This window comes from Bacidia gigantensis (genome assembly GCF_019456465.1).
Source record: "Bacidia gigantensis strain McMullin 20006 chromosome Unknown contig_246, whole genome shotgun sequence".
Classification (NCBI taxonomy): Eukaryota; Fungi; Ascomycota; class Lecanoromycetes; order Lecanorales; family Ramalinaceae; genus Bacidia; species Bacidia gigantensis.
In genome coordinates this window covers 1,428,814-1,447,677 of record NW_025408602.1, presented here as the reverse complement: position 1 = coordinate 1,447,677, position 18,864 = coordinate 1,428,814, and the positions used below count along the sequence as shown (strand labels likewise).

At 50.0% G+C, this 18,864-nt stretch overlaps 6 protein-coding genes across 6 annotated transcripts; 2 read left to right on the top strand and 4 right to left on the bottom strand.

Moving 5' to 3' along the window:
* Positions 1-804: 804 nt before the first annotated feature.
* KY384_006084 (uncharacterized protein) lies at positions 805-5,702 on the bottom strand (the record flags this gene model as incomplete). Its single annotated transcript, XM_044814580.1, has 5 exons — positions 805-2,408; positions 2,582-3,026; positions 3,074-3,091; positions 3,584-4,089; positions 4,208-5,702. 5 exons carry the CDS (start codon positions 5,700-5,702, stop codon positions 805-807), a joined length of 4,068 nt encoding a protein of 1,355 aa, XP_044668730.1.
* Positions 5,703-6,141: 439 nt separating this feature from the next.
* On the top strand, positions 6,142-6,735 carry KY384_006083 (uncharacterized protein; the record flags this gene model as incomplete). Its single annotated transcript, XM_044814579.1, has 2 exons — positions 6,142-6,267; positions 6,511-6,735. 2 exons carry the CDS (start codon positions 6,142-6,144, stop codon positions 6,733-6,735), a joined length of 351 nt encoding a protein of 116 aa, XP_044668729.1.
* A 591-nt stretch (positions 6,736-7,326) lies between these two features.
* KY384_006082 (uncharacterized protein) lies at positions 7,327-8,206 on the bottom strand (the record flags this gene model as incomplete). Its single annotated transcript, XM_044814578.1, has 4 exons — positions 7,327-7,455; positions 7,666-7,831; positions 7,888-8,122; positions 8,191-8,206. The coding sequence occupies 4 exons, from the start codon at positions 8,204-8,206 to the stop codon at positions 7,327-7,329; spliced, it is 546 nt and encodes a 181-aa protein (XP_044668728.1).
* Positions 8,207-9,338: 1,132 nt separating this feature from the next.
* Positions 9,339-10,368, bottom strand: KY384_006081 (uncharacterized protein; the record flags this gene model as incomplete). Its single annotated transcript, XM_044814577.1, has 5 exons — positions 9,339-9,728; positions 9,794-10,006; positions 10,063-10,177; positions 10,233-10,308; positions 10,362-10,368. The coding sequence occupies 5 exons, from the start codon at positions 10,366-10,368 to the stop codon at positions 9,339-9,341; spliced, it is 801 nt and encodes a 266-aa protein (XP_044668727.1).
* Positions 10,369-10,915: 547 nt separating this feature from the next.
* Positions 10,916-12,682, top strand: KY384_006080 (uncharacterized protein; the record flags this gene model as incomplete). Its single annotated transcript, XM_044814576.1, has 1 exon — positions 10,916-12,682. One exon carries the CDS (start codon positions 10,916-10,918, stop codon positions 12,680-12,682), a length of 1,767 nt encoding a protein of 588 aa, XP_044668726.1.
* A 3,535-nt stretch (positions 12,683-16,217) lies between these two features.
* Positions 16,218-17,484, bottom strand: KY384_006079 (uncharacterized protein; the record flags this gene model as incomplete). The annotated part of the gene is made up of 2 exons (XM_044814575.1): positions 16,218-17,159; positions 17,248-17,484. 2 exons carry the CDS (start codon positions 17,482-17,484, stop codon positions 16,218-16,220), a joined length of 1,179 nt encoding a protein of 392 aa, XP_044668725.1.
* Positions 17,485-18,864: the final 1,380 nt, after the last annotated feature.

Below are 18,864 nucleotides of genomic sequence, written 5' to 3'. Positions count from 1 at the left end.
TTCACACCTAAGAACGAGACCGAGAATCCAACATCAGTAGAGACAATAACTCTGAAGCCAACGAGTCCACTCTTCTACTCCACGTTAGCAACGGCAAACAATCCGAATGATGCAATACAATCAATGCTCACATGCTCTGAGCCCTTAACATCCGTTCTCTTCACCAACAACGCAGGACACCTTCTCGGATGCTTTCGCTATCAACGCCCCATTGACCATAATGGCCACGAACAAGCTCGAAGCGTTTCAACTTTTGTCAGATTACGCTGGCTGCCAGTCGCGATGCTAAGAGGCTTCTCATTTTCTGACCTAGATTTGACTGCCATGCATAAACCGTTTACGACCGAGTCCGTCGAGTATCGAAGAGCTGCTTTCAAATTGCTGCTTGCCAAAAGGGTCGCCTTTGGACTGGTCGAAGCCGTAGATCTTGCCTTCTGGATGATGAGGAGCTTCCTCTATTGGCTGAGTTTGGAAACACTGGTTGGGCTGGTCGCCCACGGAGGACGGGGACTTTCAAGTGAGGATGCATCGTTCCTAAGTGTGAGAGTTGTAAGTTTTCTTATTTTCAAGACATTGAATCAGGTCTTTTGAGATAAAACATAAAATTCGTAAAGCAAAGCAATGGTATATCAGTTTGGACGAAACCTAGAGGTGCGAATCGACAAGTTTAAGGAGTTCTTCATTCAGTTCACAAAGCATTCATTTGGACGCTTGCAAACTACTCACACAATGCCAACAATTCTGACACTTCATCTCCCATATTTATCATCACCAACCGAATGTCTTTCAAGTTGAGATCTCATTTCATAACCTTTCAAGTGCCTCCGCAATCCTTCCATCTAATACCTTCCTTCCCACACCCATCCCTTTCACAGTCACCCCTACCACCTTCCCCAAACTCCGAATACTCACCCACTCTGGCGTCATTTTCCCCAGAATCCTTACCGCTAACGCCGCCTCCTCAGTCGAAATCGGATTCCGCAAACTCATCTGCAAATTCTGCACCAATGTCGGCATCGTAAACGACAAATTCCTCGCCCCTGCCGCTACTGCGTCGCCAAATGCCCCCAAAATCGCATCATCATTAGTCAAGCATTGTCTTTGCCCAAAAGAAAGCGCTAGACTCTCGAGCACCGGCGCTACTTCAGGTAGGCGCAGTAAAGCTCTCCTTCGCGCGAGTTGTTCGGCATTCAAGGGGACGCCGTTGTGGGATTGCTGCTCCTGCTGACGCGCGAAGATGCGACATTTCAGGGCTGCAGAGCGGGCAAATGGGTCGTTTTCGACCGCAGGCTTCGTAGGCTGAGTCTTGGTGTAGGAATCGATGCTGGTGGTGCCGGTGGACGTGTGTTTGATATTTCCTGTTGAGACTTTGAGGGCGCGAGCTTGTGCTTGTATGGCGCCGGCTTTGAGTTCTGTGAGGCGCGTTTGGCCTTTACTGCGAAGGGGCTCGAGTTTTGCTGCTGATGAGATGGGGGTGATCGGGTAAAGAGGAAAGCTAGCGAGGAAGACTTGGGGTGTTGAGGGATCGGGATTTTGAAAGGTCTGCCATTGAGAGAGCAGATTTTTCTTGAAGAGGGCGTTGAGAGATTCTTCGTCTATCAGTCTCCTTCTAGCTCTCTTCGATGCGCTTTCCGAAAGTTCCAAGCACGTCTTGCCATTGCCGTAATCCGAGAGGACGAAAGTCTTATCTGACTTGTTTGGTTGCAGAATAGTCAGCAGGCTGCGTATATCATCGATGTGGACTCGTCGTTTCTGCCATGTTCGAGAAATATTGGGGCAGAGCACGCGCAGGTCTGCGGGCGTCATTGAGCCATTGTGTGCGTAGTGCAGTGAGAGAGCGGTTAAAAAACATGAATGCAGATCAATCAATTCTGCAATTTCTTTGGTCACATCTGAGCTTGTATCTGATCCTTGTGAAGATGGTGGCGTCTCAAGCTGTTTGGCCCACGAATAGGACACTGGTTGCTTTGAGGAAGCGAAGGTGAAAGATTCGAGCAGAGACGTTGCACCTTTGGTTGGGGTTTCTTCGACATTGGCAGGGAGTCGAGCTTTCTTGCGGGGTGTTGTCGGTGGTGGTGATCGATCAGTGTCCGAAAGGCCTGCTTTTCTCTTCTTGTCATTGACGATAGGAGACTTTTCAAAGGCGTCGGTCTGAGATTCAAGCTTTCTCGTGAGCGTGCTCTTTCTTGTTTGAGCAGGTTGCGCTTTGGAAATCTTGCCAAAATGCTGGATGGAACTTTTCTCAGCAGGCGCGACTTGTCTGCTTCGTAGGGCGGTACCCATTGTGACTTCCTTCGGCGCAAAGCTGAGGAGGTTGGCACAGACTGACTCGGTCGATTGAGCAATTGGAAGGGAAACGCGTCGAGTGAAAGCCGACGCGTCGGGTAGCAAGTGAGCAATTGCCGAGGCTTGGCATCAATTAAAGATTCTCATTCTTTTAGAATCTGCAGAATTACCGATTGCATAAATCTGACCGTTGATACGGGTACACATTGTTCGTGAAGTGTCAAATTAGGGCCAAATCAGCTCGCTTGTGGCAATGTTGCCTCATCCTTTGCCCTCACTACCCGAGCACACCAACCACACCATGCCCTATCCTCATGCGCCTTCTCCCTGGCAAGGATAGCCCCACCCTTACTCTCGTCTTCCCATTCCCTGACAGTCCCACCAATGCGTTCACGCTTGCGAAACTTTTTCTTCACAACGCCCCCTAAGCCTTCGATTTCTTGCCTCCAATATCCTGCCTCCTCTTTCTCCTTCATCGGTGTGCCGGACGCTTCCTCACCGTCGCTTCCATTTCCACTACTCTCGCCATGACTACTCGCGGATCCAGGCACAGGACTTGAGGCCGAGGTTGGACATTCGAACTCCACCTCCACCTCTAGGGCGCCTTTGCAGTCAGCCCCTCGCGCACATTTGACGCCCTCGTTCCCTTCGCCAATACCTGTGCCTAGCCCGCCAAGGTACGTCGTATATCGAGTTCGCCAGGTCCAAACTCGGCGATAAGTGGTGTCTGCCTCGGCAAGCTTTGCCCCACACGGTATGCACAGGTGCACAGCACTTTCGCAAGTACAGGGGTCGCGACTAGGCCCTGATCGAGGGGCAGTCAGTTCTGGCAAAGGAGCAGTCAAGCAGATCGGACACAGGCGGCGTAGGCGACTCGGAAGGAGCGTAGTGGACGGCGGTTTGGAGGTACAATTCTGTCGAGGGTCAGCAGAGGATAGCCCAGGCGGAAAGGCTTGTCGAAGGGGCAAGGGAAATGGTTCAGCTGACTCGACAAACAATGCGGCCGCAGCGCCGACAATCGCTCACAAGATCTCGGGCGCACGAGGACACCTTGCCAGAGACGATATGGCCCGCTTCGTCGAGGATATGCCATCCTTGTGGTCCCGTTTTGGTTGACTGAATTCGGTCATTGGAGCAGCGCAGGGTCTGCTTAACGAGGCGGCTGCGGTATTGGAGGAGGTTGGCGCGGACTTGACGGCAGGTGCGTGAAAGAGCGTGCAAGGTATTGAGGTCTATATGACTAGCCAGGAGGGTGATGATGCTGTGGGAAGATTAGTGGCCACAACGGGTTTGAAACATGATGCTTGGTCAATGCAGACGGGTAGCAGCCAAGTGCCTTAGACAGAGTATTGAGGTTCGGATTCGGTCTCTCATCTGCACTCGTTCTTGCACTTGCAGAGAGATGGCTCGCAGCCTTCCGCGTTATCGAGCCACTGGCGAAACGGGAGCCTCCAGGTAGTGCAGACCCCGCGGCCTGCTCGCCCGAATGGGGAGGCTTGTCATCGGGCTCATCTTCTAAATCGACGAAGACCACCATGATGCCATGCAGATGAACAGATTGAGGAGCTGTGTGCTCACCAGAGCCACAGCGACTTGAGAGAGGCAGAAAGTTGGACGGGCGTGAAGTGCGAGGTAAAGTTTGGCCCACTGCTTTCGTCGCCACCCGCTTGGCTGAGATTCTATTAATAGGCACTACCTTAGCATCAACTATCAACCCTTCGTAAGCATAAAGCACCACCCTACCAGAACCCTCCTGCAACCATGTTGCACCAGGAGGGGCCGGAGACAGAATATTGCCATTTCCTGAGACAACAAAGTGCTCGATTGACGTCTAGAACTCCAAAGTAACGCCGTCGCTTTGCCCGTTTCCCCAAGCTTTCCAAACATCCCCTTCCGAATCCCGAGCCACACTATGCTTTACCCTTTCCTTTGTCTGACGTCTTTGATATCTCTTCGTCAACTTCTCCCTCTGTATATGTGCTAGAGCCAATATGCGGTTCCTCAAAGATCCGCGCATCATCTGAAAGGCCTTTGATCTCGTCCGTAATATTGCCAGCTTCAGCATCTACAAATGGACCTTCTGGACCACTTTCGGAAGGGTTCGCAACCTCAGTAGCATCTAACTCTCCTGTTGAATTGGTCGGATCCGTCTCGCTGCTCGTCATTCTAGCCCGCAAGCGGCCCCAGAAGTCGACGTCGTTGCTGTGGATTCCTCCGGCATGAATAGCTTTCAGGATATTGTCGATCTTCCGCTTGTTGGCCGCTTGTTTGTCTGCGTCCTGCTCGTCTTCTTCACTGCGGGTCACCTCCTGGAGGGTTTGAAGCAAGACGTTCTGCAATTGTCTTTGCGACGTTTGATGCACAAAATCACTCCGAATAGTCGGCATGGTCTGAGCAAGGTAAAAGAGCTCATCTCCGCCCTGACTCAGGAAAGCTTTAACCGCGGCTATCTTTTCCCTGTCCACAATAGCACGTTTCAATGCTGCTAGCAAAGCTGCAATGTCTCCGATCTCACCCAATGCGTCGTCGCCCTCACTCACTGCTTGGTGAGCATCAGTAAGGCTTGAGCGGTAGGTGTTGGCTCGGTCGGCACTGGAGTCTCGACTGCGATTGCGGGTCTGAGGATGGATGGTAAAATAGTCAGCGTTTAATCTGTGTGCCTCTTTAGTGCTTTTCCCGCGATGCGTATCTGTTTTGACCCTCTTTCGTAGCCATCGTCTTCTTCTAGCATACGAATGATACCAGGGATGGTTACCATGCCAGGCAAACTGGTTCCCAAAGCTGAAAGAATACTGCCACCCTTCCTCGTCTACATCGTACGACATGTCCACGTACCAATTTCGCCAATCCCACCGCCAGCTAGGATCTGGTACTTGAGCATTGGTGATGTCTACAGGGCTGTCTTGAAAGGTCGACGTTTGCCATCCCGCAGGATCGAAGTTGAGGAGAGAATTGGACGAGTATAACGGAATACCACAGAACCACCAGCCTCGTTGGTTCTCATACAGAACGTCGATGAAAGCGTCAAGTCCAGCATGAGATCTAGCAGCCTTCTTCTTCGGTCGAAAGGGAACTCTGTCTCTTAATCTTCCTGAGCGAATCGTGTCTGTTTTCGATATTCCTTTGGCGGCTGCTTCACTGCGGGGATCGTCACCGCTGACTTCTGACCCCGACACGTCTGTCTCTTTTTCTTCTTGCCATCGAGCATATTTTCTGCGAGCTAGTTCTTTCCTTAGATGACCTTTGGTCCGCTGTCCGCTGAGTGACGGTGCTCGAGGTGTCTGGTTCGATCTAGAACCATCCTGGTAGCTTCTTTCTGGGCTAGCCTTGGGTTTGGTCGAGTCAATAAGGTCTATGACATGATCATAAACGTCGTTTGGGGCGGTGTTACTGCGTTCCAACCCAAAGACAGACATGCTCGCAGGATTCAGGCGATGGCGAATTCATGATCGAGACGTCCGGCTGGCGTTCATTACCCTCGAACAACAGCTGTAGGCGAGATTTATCACATTGACAATGGCAGACTGTTTCCTCCTAGATTCCCAGAAGGGAATTGGTTTGTTCGTCAGGTGAAGTGGGGAAGTTCGGTCAGGAAATTACGCTACAGCTTTCAAATGTTACTAGCGTGACCTAGGGGCGAAAGCTGCGCGTACTTGGGACCAACGTCATACCGTTGCTGGTCTTGTTTCCAATCGAAACTCAAGCACCCTTGGTATAACTTTGCTTCTCCTCCAGTTACCTCCCATTTCAATATTCGAAAGTAGATATTATATACCCAGTCTTCCATTTTACTAAGCTTCTCGATCATTTTCCCGAACCGCTGGTTCGCTCAGTACTCCTTCTTTCGCTATTAAGATGTCTCGACGAATCATCACAGTAGGCGGTGGTGTCGCCGTGGCCGGTATTGGATACTACCTCTACCAGGGCATGTCAAAGTTTGCAATTGTCGCCAGACTGCCTGTGCTAACCCTGGGGCAGCCGGTGGAGATCCTAAGCTGGCAAAAGATGACGTGAAATGTGAGGATCGCGCCTACATTGTCAAGTCAACTGACTGAGTGCTACGTGCAGACGATGCGGAGAAAGCCAAGAGCAAGTTGAAGGGCGAGTCGCAAAACGCGCAAGGTCAAGCGGAGGAATTGGCATCCAAGACTGGAAAGAAGCTAGACTCTGCTGTGAGCGCACTCTCTAGGTATGGATCCTGGGTCCAATGCTTATGATCCATAGACGAATGATGCTCGCAGCAAAACCCGTGAATTCGACAACGAGGCCTCTAAGAAGGTCGCTGAGGCAGAGAGCAAGGCCAAGCAATTCAAACAAGACGCAAGTTCGACTTTCGACTCATCTCGGAAAGATGCATCGAAGAAGATTGACGAATTCGATAACAAGGTCGAGAAGAAGACATCGGAGGCGAAGAGTGGCATTTCGAGCTGGTTGGGCTTTGGGAAGTAAGTAAGTATCATAAGTCCTGAAAGCTAAAGCGTAGCTGCGCTGTCGGGAATATTTGCTGCTTGGGCCTGAGGCCTTGTCTGTGTTCTCGTAGTCATGTAAAGGATCCTACAAAGTCTGAAATCGAGTCGACCTAGAACCACTTGTTTACATCTTCGTTGAATATCAAACATGCTTTAAGAATGCGCATCATTTTAGATCTTTCTTGGTCTCTATGGATAGAAGATGAATGAATGTAAGTTCCAGATAGTCGTAGGCACTTCATGTCGTTGAGCAAAATATTTTGATGCCAGAGAGCTGTTCATCGTCATTCCGTGCAGTACATATACTAGTAACACAAAACCTTTCTAAGAAGTTTTCCTTCTCGTCTAATTATACAATAATTTCAGATTGGCCAATATCAAAGTGAATTTACATGCCAGTCTAGCCAAGCCCCTTGCTATGAAATGCCGAATTTCCGGGTGCAGATAAGGACAGTGTGTTAAATGAAGGATCTTTCTAGAGTCTCGTCCTGCAAGATGTTGCGACATGCTTCAATCTCAAAATGCGTCGTTCTAATATGCCAGGGCCATGCATCGGTTGAAGCCCAGCGGATTAGCCATGGGACTGGATCCATCCCTGGACGGCTGACAGACTTGGATCATCAACCAGCCAGCAATCCTTCTGCTGGTCTTTTTGCCGAAACGCATTGTAGATACGTTGGTCCGTTATATTGTTCAATTCCTGGACCTACGTTATCAGCATGCATCTCCTAATGCCGATTAAAGAAGCGCCAACAAGTGTCGTGTGATGAAGAAGCACGCTCGTAGTGCAAGAGCTGAACTGACCACTGAATAAATGTTGACGCAAAGGGCGGAAAAGTGGGGGGGGGGTTGTAGGTTTTGTATGGGGTGCTGGACATCGGAAACTTCAGGGGCTTAATCACAGACTAACCTGCATCAAGGCACTAGATACCTGCTGCATCTTAGAGTTATCGTCATTCATTGCTTTCTGCCCTTTCAAAAGTGCGTTGCGCGCATCAATCCACTTCTTCGCAGCGGCAGCTTTGAGGAAGATTCGCTGAGCTTTGAACCGGCGTGCGCTAGCATCGAGGATGATACTGCGGTCTGACATTAGCAGTGGACGAACAGCTTCCGAGGGTCTGTGCAATGTTACCGTTGCAATTGCCTCTTTGCCTGCTCGTCATTTCCAGTGGGTGGGTGCAGCATTTCCGAGGAAAATGGCTTGTTTAGCAAGGTATGAGCTTCGGATTTGGCTTGCTGGAGCGTAGTATAGCCAATCTGATTGTGTTCGCCGGGCTGAGGGCTGGCTTGAATAGAGGCAAGCTTAGTCTGGAGTGCTTCATAATCACGCAAGAGCTCGGTGACTCGAACGGCACGTGCGTTGTTCACTGCATGGCTTTAGCATTGCGTACCAGAATCGGCCGTGGGGATTCTGCAGCTGGCGCGGACGTCTTACACTTGTCTGCCATCATGATTTATTATTTGATTAGCGGACTCCCGGTCGCTGTGTGTTTCTGTTGAGGTCTGTTCTTACTTCTTGCTCATCCATAACCACGGTACCCCAGCGATGGTTTTATGCCTCCAGCCATCGAGACTCACGTTAGGGAGATATGTCATGGTGAGAGAGCGGCAGCGATTCAAGCATCATCCTCGAAACGAACTGTGATTGATTGGATCCGTTGCAGACTAAGGTACCTGACGGTTGCAGGAGCGGACCGCGAGAAGCGGCGTGGCGAATATCACCATGGCGTTCCCGAAGTAATCTGAAAACAAAGGAGAGTTGTCACTAAAGTCATCTAGCATCAGATGACAGCGTGAGCAGGGTAGACGAGCAACGAGTAACGAGCCATGACGATTCAGAGCAGCAGTGAGGTGAAAGCTGGTGAAAGTTCAGCCGATGCAGCTTTAGTCCTTCCAAGCCATTTTTGGTCGCCCGAAGGGGGAAGCTCAGCTTGCGCCACACCAAAGCTGCAACTTTTCCCTAGCGGAAGCAGCAGAAACGCTGGAGCGTTATCCCCAAATCACTTAGACCTGGCTCAATACTGCAAGGCTCGCATGGGAAGGAAAGGTTCAGAAGGCTAGAGCAACGTCGTAGGGGATGCACAGAAAGGCCAGGAACTGCTAGTGATTGGGCAATGGTGCCTGTGGCTTGCTCCCTAGAAGCTGGTTGCGGCGCAATCGACTTTCGCGCTCGCTTTGCGCGCACGAGAATAACAATATTACTATTCTTCCTGCAGGGTTGGGGATCGAGGATCTGTTGTCAGTTGTCACAATCGCTGCCGAGCCTCCTCCATGGCTTTTCTTCCTTCGTCTGAGCCTCAAGCCACACTTCTGAGGTAGGACGTGCCGGTTGGCCTATTGCCACAAAACGTTGCACATCCGGCTTGCACCTTTCAACCGTCGCACCATAGGGCAGCCAATCACCCGTGCAGATGCTTAGCCGATTTTGCAGACACGAGACGCTGTCATCCGCTTGTGAGTGAGCACACAAACATCAATCCTTTCTTATCAAGTAAAAGAAAAAGGAGTCATGAGATTTTCTGGAAGGACTTCGAACTTCGCGGCAAGACAGAGTTCAACTGCTCGTACTCACTGACATTGACTTCAATCCTTCTCCGCGATAGACTGAAGTCGTTCGTCTATCTCCTCCTCTGAAAGTATCCGAAATTGGTTTGGATCCAGGCTATCCTCCGCTCCTGGCTTTGATGCCCCTACTACGCCTACTTCGAGTTCGGTCTTCTTGAAATCAACACTGAGCACTGTACTCAACGCAGATATTCCCAATTCGACCACATCTTCCCACGTCCCTTCCGCGTAATCTTTTTTCTTCAGCTTCTTCTCCAAGTAGTTCAGCGCCTCCTGCTGCTTTGGTCCAGCTGCTGTGGCTTTGTATCCCACGAAGTACCCTGCTGGATCACATTTGTAAAGTTGAGGTCCATATTCGGAATCAACCGATATCAGTATTTGCGCCACGCCCAGTGGTCGCATGTATGCCTTTCCCATGTCAGCAATGACGGAGTGGCTTGTCTGTAGGGCGCGCGCCGTGATTTGCCACTCACTTTTTGTGTATAGACTTGATTGATATTCGCTAATCGTTTGGCCAAGACGTCGCAGGGCATCTCGTATCCGAATTTGTATTTGAATTCTGCTGCTTCTCCTTGCGCTCTTTGTGCTGACGCCCTCGCATCTGCAATTGAACCTGTCATCACACAGCCGACGGCAGGCGAGAGTCTGAAGATGTATGAAACAGATGATGGGTCGATCAGTCTATCCTATATACCCTTTGGTTCGTGATTGGCTTGCGCGACACGAGTCAGACAAGACGTACGGGGACTTTCTTTTGTGACAGCACCACCGCACAGTTCTTTCCTCTCACACCGACGGAAGTGATATTAGCTGCCGTTATGGCCTTGAAAGCATACTCTAAGCCACTCGTGAGCATTCTGTGTTAAGCAGCGTCGAGGAGTAACAGTAATGGATGATGGAAAATATCGGAACGGAGCAATCCACGAACCGACTTGATACAATCTTCCCTGATCTGAGAAGATCGTGATATGCCTGTCCATACCACTCGCTGTAATGCTCCATCAGCTCTTACACATAGTAGTTTAGAAAAGCGTTGCATACCTGCCATGTTGGACTATCAAGTATGTAGTAAGACTTGTTTGATCTGTGAAAGACGATACCAAGAATATAAAAGGAGCTCTTTCTTCAAGCCGCTCGACGTGCTATGCGTGTAAAGGTGTAATAGCTGACATACGCAGCTGCTGGTCAATGCGCGGAATTTGGTCCGCTCTCTTTCAGAGCTCTCGACCCGCACCTTCAGAACCCTCGATTATATTGCAGCGCAATTGCCTTTCCTCGTTGTAAAGCTCCCTCGTATGAGATTATGCTGCCTTACGCAAATATCTACTCCACCTTCCCGAGTGATTGGTCACTCATCTCGAAGGATCACATCCGCCTGCCTCAGTCGGGTCGTTGGGACCTCCCCAGTCTTGAGCCATGACTTTGCTAAAGCCGTCGGAAAGTTGAATGTTTTCTCTACTCGCATTGAGTCTCCTATACATATTACAAATCCGAATAATGCCTATGACAATTCGTTGAGAGCATTGGCCGATGTTGCTCTTCCGCAGGCACATCATCAGTCCTCAAGGCAGTTTCATACGACCGGCTGCACAGCAATGACCCGTGCTAAATCGGAGGATGGAGTCTCAAATTGTTTTGGTGTACCTCTTTCTCAGTCTTTAGAACGGACAACACATTGTCCTCCTACATATAGGACCTCTAGCATCATACCTACTCCTCGGGAACACTCGATAAAGGCCGAAGAATCGCAACTAGATGATAGACGATTGAGTCTTCAGAAGCTACTGGGCGATGCACAAGAAGCCTTTAACATTCTCGCGCAGGAAACCAGAAAAGAAACTAGAGATCGGCCAAGCGAAAGTACTGGAAGCATACGTCGCCGAAAGGTAGCCAGGACGAGACGCCTGAGATACAATAGTGCACCCCTATCATCTAACAGAGAACGGACCGAGGACGCTTTGACTGAGTATGTCGAGGACCTTGTCGCTTTTCCACCTCCTAGGCACCCTTGGTCAGCTGACGAAGCTTCTCCTACGGATGTACATGACAGAGCAGATATCGTCGAGCGTCTATTGCATGATACATATCTCAGACATTACCAGAATCCAAGACTTTCTAATTGTGCTTTGCGGTTCTTTTACAAGAATAAGATGTTTGATCGAGCGCAATCTCTCTTCCTGCAAATGGAAAGTCTTCGCTTGGACATTGATATAGTAACATGGAATCTAATGCTCGGTGCATATGCAAAAGATGGCAGGACACGTCGATTTACATTCTTGCTAAAGGCAATGATTCAACGGGGAGTGGCACCAAATTCCCAAACGTGGGCATTGTTCCTCGGGCTCCCACACTCCAGAGAAGCCCAAGAGAAGATTGTTGCTGAGATGCGAGCGCGGAAATTTCTGGAAAAACACTACATACAACAACAAGTCGCGCGTATCATGACCTCTTCCGAAATCACCAAACACCTTGCGCTCGGGAGAGATAGCCAGACTTTCTGCGACTACATGCGTCGCCAGTATGGAGAAGCCTGGATGTCTGATTCTGCGGGCAACACCATAATAAAAAAGATTATGGGCAATCCAAGTAGTACCATTACTGTGATCCAGGCAGTGAGGACCTTGTATGATCTTAAGCAGCAAGCATTCCTGCCTCGTCGAACGTTACAAATCTTCTACCGAGCTTGCAAGCGACTCGATAACCTAGATCTATTCTTAGAAATTCTGCATATCTTCACGATTCATTTTGGACTCGAGCCCGGGTTTCGAGAACATGAAATGCTTTTTCGTTGGGCGTGGCGTGCTCGGTCGCTCAACCTCTTCCGCACAATATGGATCTCGGCTTATCTGAACAATTTTGTACAGTCCAGCATGCGGACTCTCATGCGAAGAAGCACAGGCGAGTACAAGAGCGCTACCGACGAAACAGAACCCTTGGATTCATTCGACAAGCTCGCAGCCTGGTTTGCAACTGGCCCGGTTCCCGTAAGTTCCGAAAGAATTCTGCTCTTGAAGGGCAGTGTGGCAACAGAGCTTGGCCGTGCCACTGCTCGTGCGGACTTTTTGGACTGGGGTATCGTGCCCTTGCTGCAACAGGCCATTAGTGTAGATCGCAATTGGGCTGCTCGCGGCTTTTGGGAGTCTGCGCGAGTCCGAGCAGAGCTACTGCCAGTAAGGCCTGTCGAGGCAAGTGGAGAGATGGAATCTCATTTGGTCTCTGGATCGCCCATGTCGGAAGAGGGTATGATGACTGCACAGCAAGCATTCGAGCCGACAGTGAACGGAGGACGTACATGTGATATGGAAAGCGCTGATCTCAGTGTTAGGGTGAAAGCCTATCCAAGTCTGTCCGATGCTGAGTAGAAAGCGAAAATTGGACCTGCATATATGTGGATCAGCTTCAAGTGGCAAGGTCTATGCACGAGGATCATGTGAGACACTTGGGCAAAGGATGACGATCATGAGGGTCTTTCCACGGGACCATCTTTTGCCACCAATGAGGTCGAGTTGACTAGATTAGAGATTTGTGCGGTCCCTAAACGGCATTCACAGTGCTATGATACCCAAAGCACCTGAAAATCGAAGTACGTTTCGCAGCCCTTCAAATTTTTGTCTTATACTGCTGTGTTATGCGACTCTAAGCGATCTATCAATTATACTTGATTTTACGGCACTTATTGCTTGATGAACTTGAACAAAACGTGATCTACTTTTGTCGTTCGCGTATTTGCCTCTTTTCGTGGTGCTCATGTCATCCTGCTCTGGCCGCTTGGAGCAAGCCACTCCTCCGCGTCCACCTCCTCATAAAGCTCCTGTCGTCTTACGATGCATTCAAGAAGCGAGTGACTTCTGATCTCCTCGTCAAAAATGAACGTACATGACAGGGCTCTAGAAAGGAGGGGGGGACAGAAGTCACTTCTTGCTCGATAAATCACACCAGAATAGACTGAAGTTTTTAGCAGGTTCCTCTTGAGCTGTGCTTTGTTACATGGCATTACGGAGCACTTGCTACGCTACGATGGTCCAAAGGCGAATCCATTCGACTTCATATCAGGCCCACCTCATTGTCTGCCAATATCTGGGTTCAATTGTGGCTCTAGAGCCACCTCCCCCAATTTGCCCCTCCAGCAGAGAAGATTGTGCTAGAAAAAGGTTGAGCATGATGTACATGGAGACGGCATTTACAATGGAAAAAACATATTGACAAGACCCTTTGAATGTGGTCTTGAAATGTGTCGTTGCTGGTTGAAGATGATGAAGTAGAATGTGCTTTCGGAATACCAACAAGCAAATACACGATATTTTTATCAACTCTAGATGTCCTTTGGACCACAAGTGTACTGTCGACAATTCAACAGTCTGCTTTTTGGAGATATCGAGTGTCGCCTTGAACTTTTCACCATCCCTTGCTCTATGATGGAATTACAGCTGTTTGGATCATTTTGCCCGCTGGGTAAGATATAATCGCATGCCCCTTTGGCGGGTCGATGGTCGGACTTTCTCCATCGAGATAACGCAGATGTGTCGTGAGGCAAGTGAGCGAGTCTCAAAAGTATCTAGATGAAGGGTCGGGCGCACGCTCGAGTCTGTTCTATCCTGACCAGGAACAGCGACATCGGTGAGCGTCGGTTGTTGTAGACGATCAACAAAGCAGGGTGGCAACGAAGTAGCGGGCAATTATTGAATACTTACATCCCAAACTTTCAAAAACTGCTCTGAGATTTTTACAATATCAGTATACCTGCAGAGGTACTGTAGTAAGTTGAGGTCTGGGGAGGCCCACGAGAAACATTTCCTTTTCAAAAATACTGCTTACTCGTGTCTGGCGTTAGCGAGATTAGACGCTATCAAGGGCATTGTCACGAGTTACACAACCAAACTTGGTTCCAATATGGGTAAGACCATACGTGGGTGGTTGGAGAAAAGCAAGACAGCTTGACTAAGCGGACAGTGTATCTCTGGGCGCAGATCGCTCTACTCCACATGACAAGACGTGGAAGAGTGATCTCTCCAGCAGTGATAGCCGTGCTCTTAGTTTCCCATTGCCGGACAGGCATACGCGCAAGATTGAGAGGTGTCTTTGACGAGGGGATCACGCGGGTGGCGGGTGACGGATTGCTCTCGCTGAGCGAGGTGGATCTCACGGTTACCGTGCCCGTTTTGGCCCATCTCAGCTACCCCATCCGTACAGTGCTACTAGAAATGCAGCCTAACAGCTATCTAATCAGTAGCACATGTTCGCATTCAGGTTCTTTCGTTCGCTATTGGATATCAAGCTTTTGGCGTGATCCCAAGGATCTGCACTCATGCTTGACGCTTGCATCGCTTGAGACCCAGCATCCATAATCGGTTCTGAATGCAGAATTGAGTGCAATTATTCATGCAAGTAGCCGAGTAGATGGGGACGTGGCGTCTAGAAGGAGTGGCGTTTGGTGCCATGGGTTTGCTGTGCCATTCAGAGCCTTGGACAGATCCAGATACTCGCACAAACCCTGCACACCGCTGCAGTGTCCAATGATCCGCATTGATCTAAAAAACGGGTTATCAAAAGCCTCCCCATCTTCTCTAAACCCTCGAATGTAGAGCGAGGATCATCACAAGCGGTGGCAATCTTGTATCTCCGCCCATGCCTGCCAGCGGTTTTCCCACCCTTTATCGATCTGTCGTAACCTCAAGTGACCGATGTGAGGATTCGTGGTGCTGCCAAAATGCCTATCTGTAATGCTTGACACGAAGGGTCTCATGTCTGTGATAGCAGTAAAGCTGTGAGTATAGCATTTGTTGCCCCAATTTCTGCCAGTCCAGATGTAAGCTGGGCGCGAGTAAGGGAATTTGACCCGTCAAAAGGGGTTGAGATTGGAGGATAGACCCGTGTATTACCCAGTGTGATAGATCCTTGACTTGCGTGATCTCAAACATCATTCGTTAATCGATGTTCCTTACTCGAGGCATCCTACATCAGATCATGCAGGGCCGATTGCTGACATGGCAGCCTTCTGCCGTCCCTCTGCTGTACATTCCTGCCTCAAACGTTCGGTTAGACAAGTAATTCAAGCAATTCAAGCAATTCCAAGAGGACGGAAGCGCGGCTTCATGCATGCAGCCAGCACACTTCGCTTTCTAATGGGGCGAGGTGAGACATCTGCCCCAAATTCTGTGTGCAATAGGGGCTGCGTGATTCCAGGGTCCAGAAAGCCCAATACTTGCGAGATCTAAGTCTCCGTGATCGACAAGCTTCTTTGATAATTGAGACATGGTCACCACTTGGTCAGGCATGGTGCAGAAATCGAGACGCCAGGGAGGCATCCAAGGCTGCAAACGATAAGTAATGCATGACGGGAAAGTGTCGGACATGGTTAGGTGCCGAAAGGCGGAGATGTCATCCTTCGAAAGTGCGAAAAGTCGCAAGTTCAAGTAGTGAGCGTGTAGATAAAGAAAATGAAGCACTCTTTCAGCCTTGGGGTCGGCAGTCTTCCATTGAGACCAAGAGCGGTAGCCATGGCTTACCCACTATCTGTCACTCGTTAATTTGAACTTGTTTGTGTTCCTCCACTCTAGTGATGGCATCAACGTGGTCTTTACATAAGAGATTCATGACCTGCCCATGACTCCTTCAGACCCAAGAGAAGTTCGCTCATTCGTATGCTTAGCCGTGGGCTATACCCTCTTCGCCAGAGCGCCTTTCCGCAATCTAAGAAACCCACCCGTCACGTCCATTCAATAACAAAAGGAAGACATCTCTCCAGAGGACGCCTCTATGCCTTAGCGCTGCGGCCGGCCCGGTAGCGGCCCCTTTTATTTCAACCTCCTCTATTGCCTTTTTGGGCTGAACTGGCACCACCACGCCACTCCAGTCCACATTCACTACGAAAGGTCCCCGAGCCGTTCCCGCATCGGGTCAGATGGGTGTCGTCGTTCCACTGCGGATTGCATGGACCAAGCTTTGAACAGTATTATCTAGATTATGCCACACCTGCTCCAGGTGCTCTAGATCCCCAATACCTTTACCACGATCGTTGATGCCAAAGTCGTCAAAAGCATCATCATTCGTGCCATTAAGCTGGTACATAGACATTGATCGTCTCATCGCAGTCGGGTCCATGGTCCTTTTCGCTTTCAAGCTATCAATTCTTTCCTTGAGACGAACTAAAGTATATCTGATTCTGTCAAGCGTTCGGGATAAGAGAAGATCAGTAACGGCTGTCCTCTCGTCCCCTGTGATTTCGTAGATGCCGATGGTTGACCTGATGTCGTCATGGCTTAAGCTGTGAGTACTGAGGACGGGGCTGGCTTGCCCGGAAAAGGTAGGTGAGAAAGTTGTACCGGGAGAGGAAGCGCCGCTTAGTGGCATCGGGTTGCGGCTCTCGACCACAAGAGCCTGAAGGCGTCGGAGAATCGATCGTATGCTCATAGCAGACATGAGGAGTACCTCCTGGTTATGATCCGTCTTGCAGGTGCGGCATTCGATGACACTCTTCCAGGGGACCAGAGCCTGCTGTGCCCCAACGAGGACGACATCAATACGAGGCATGATATGCTTCTGCTCTAACTCCTTGAGCCGACAGATCAAATCAGCGTGATTTTCCAGACAATGGCAAGCGCTCGAAGCCGTAGACACACCCGATTCTGAAGACTGATAATGACTTATGTCGTTTGGAATTGTGAGCTCCGTTTCTCTGTCGCTCGACCTTCGAGACGATACAGATGGTGATAGATAGGCTGTGCCGTTGTATGACGAAGGCTGAGACATCGCGCTGGCCCAATGTCCTACAGCATCAAACGGCGGAGACATGCTCAAGTCACCCTTGCCATATGAAGATTGGGGATGACAGTTGTGTATCTATCAAGATCAGGAAAATGAATCTCGACAGGCGCTCTAACGACTGCACGGCGGATATGCAGAAACTTCAATGGTGCGATCAACGTACCTTAAGAGGCGACGCAGCGTCTCCGGGTCCTGGAATACCCGCAAGACCGTCTAGGTCACACCAAGTATCAATAGGATCAGTGAACTGCATTGTTCCGTGTTCTGGCTGGAATGACGTTGACAAGGGATATGAGAAATCTGAATTGTTGTCCAGCATCGTTTGGATGGAGATGTCATCCGAAAATGTAGGCGTCGTGCTGATTGGGCTCCCCAGGCACGAAGAGTTATGACTAGGCATCGAGATAGGGTTCGACATTTGGTAGTTGGATGCTTGCTCCTTTTCGTGTTCGGCATTCTGACGGTTGAGACGCTCTATCGTTCGTTTGTTCTTGGTACCCTTTGGTCGCCCTATTCGGTTCGAAACGCTATATGAGCAATCATACCCCGAATCACGACAACCATCGCACGGACGTCCACCAGAGCATTTCATTTTAGCTTGGTGGCAGACGTCACAAGCGGTGCGAAGTTTCTTGGGCTTCTGGCTCTGTGGCTGATCCATGATGGCAGTGGAGGAATCGAGGAAGATGCTTGGTACGACAACGAGCTGTTGACGAGGTAGGAAAAGATGTATGGTCTGACCGGAGCGAGTGGCTGAAACACCTTCACCACGAGGAAATCCGCACGCAGCCTTTCAGGACAGGGAAGCTGAGAAGCTTTATCACACAGGAGTCGATGACATGAACGCCTAAACAGCCGTCAAGAGATCGACACCAGTACGCATTGAATACCTACAACGTGGTCAGAAATGGCGCGCATTTGCGCATGGACTTGGTGAGAACGGGCCCGCCGTATAGAGCCCTTGTGTGCATCAACGGTAGCATCCCGCGCCCCTCTCCTGTGCCGTTGAACAGCACAGTGAGGGCAGCTTGAAGGAGCTCAAGTGGCTCCACATCAGACAGGCAGTTGGCTTCACTCCATGAAGTCTCCTATCGGGGCTATCTCAAGGTACATTGTGGGGGTGTGTGCGTGTCGACTAGGATAAGGCTCGAAGGCCATGGCAGCCAATGGCCTACGGCACGCGGTTTGTCGGCCAGCTACTACCCTTCCGAGTCCACCGGGAGCGGAGCGTCAGCACTTTGCCTTCTTCGGCCATCTTTAACGACTCCTGCTAATCTCACAGAGCTGCGTCCACGATCCTGAATATCAAATTCCGAAACGACCAATCAGGTAATCTTTGCGTAAGATTTAGGCCTACGCAGGCTTCGCCGAGAAAGACGAGAGGTTACATCGCCATTGGATATTTGACAAGCGCGGCATCCTTAGAAAGTAAGCTCATTCTGACAAGCCGCACCTCGCTCACGATGGATGTCTGGGTCTTGGCTGTGGCTGTCGACGAAGCCTTAGAAATCGGGATAAGGTACGCTTCGGGATTAAATATGAACCTTTTATCCTACCTCTGGCATTCGGTCATTTGCAAGAAGTCCACAGACTTGTATGCATTGGAAACCTCCTACGCATGGCTCCATAAGGTGAGGACGCCCTAAGCACGATCTACCGGCGAGCAATCCCAGCGCGTGGTCGGAAGTGCTTTGGCTTCTGCGGTTGCATTAGGCTCGCAGCAGTTGGTGCAGCGACCACGTCAGCTACGTCCTTCGTGGAAAAGTGTATTCTAGGAAAT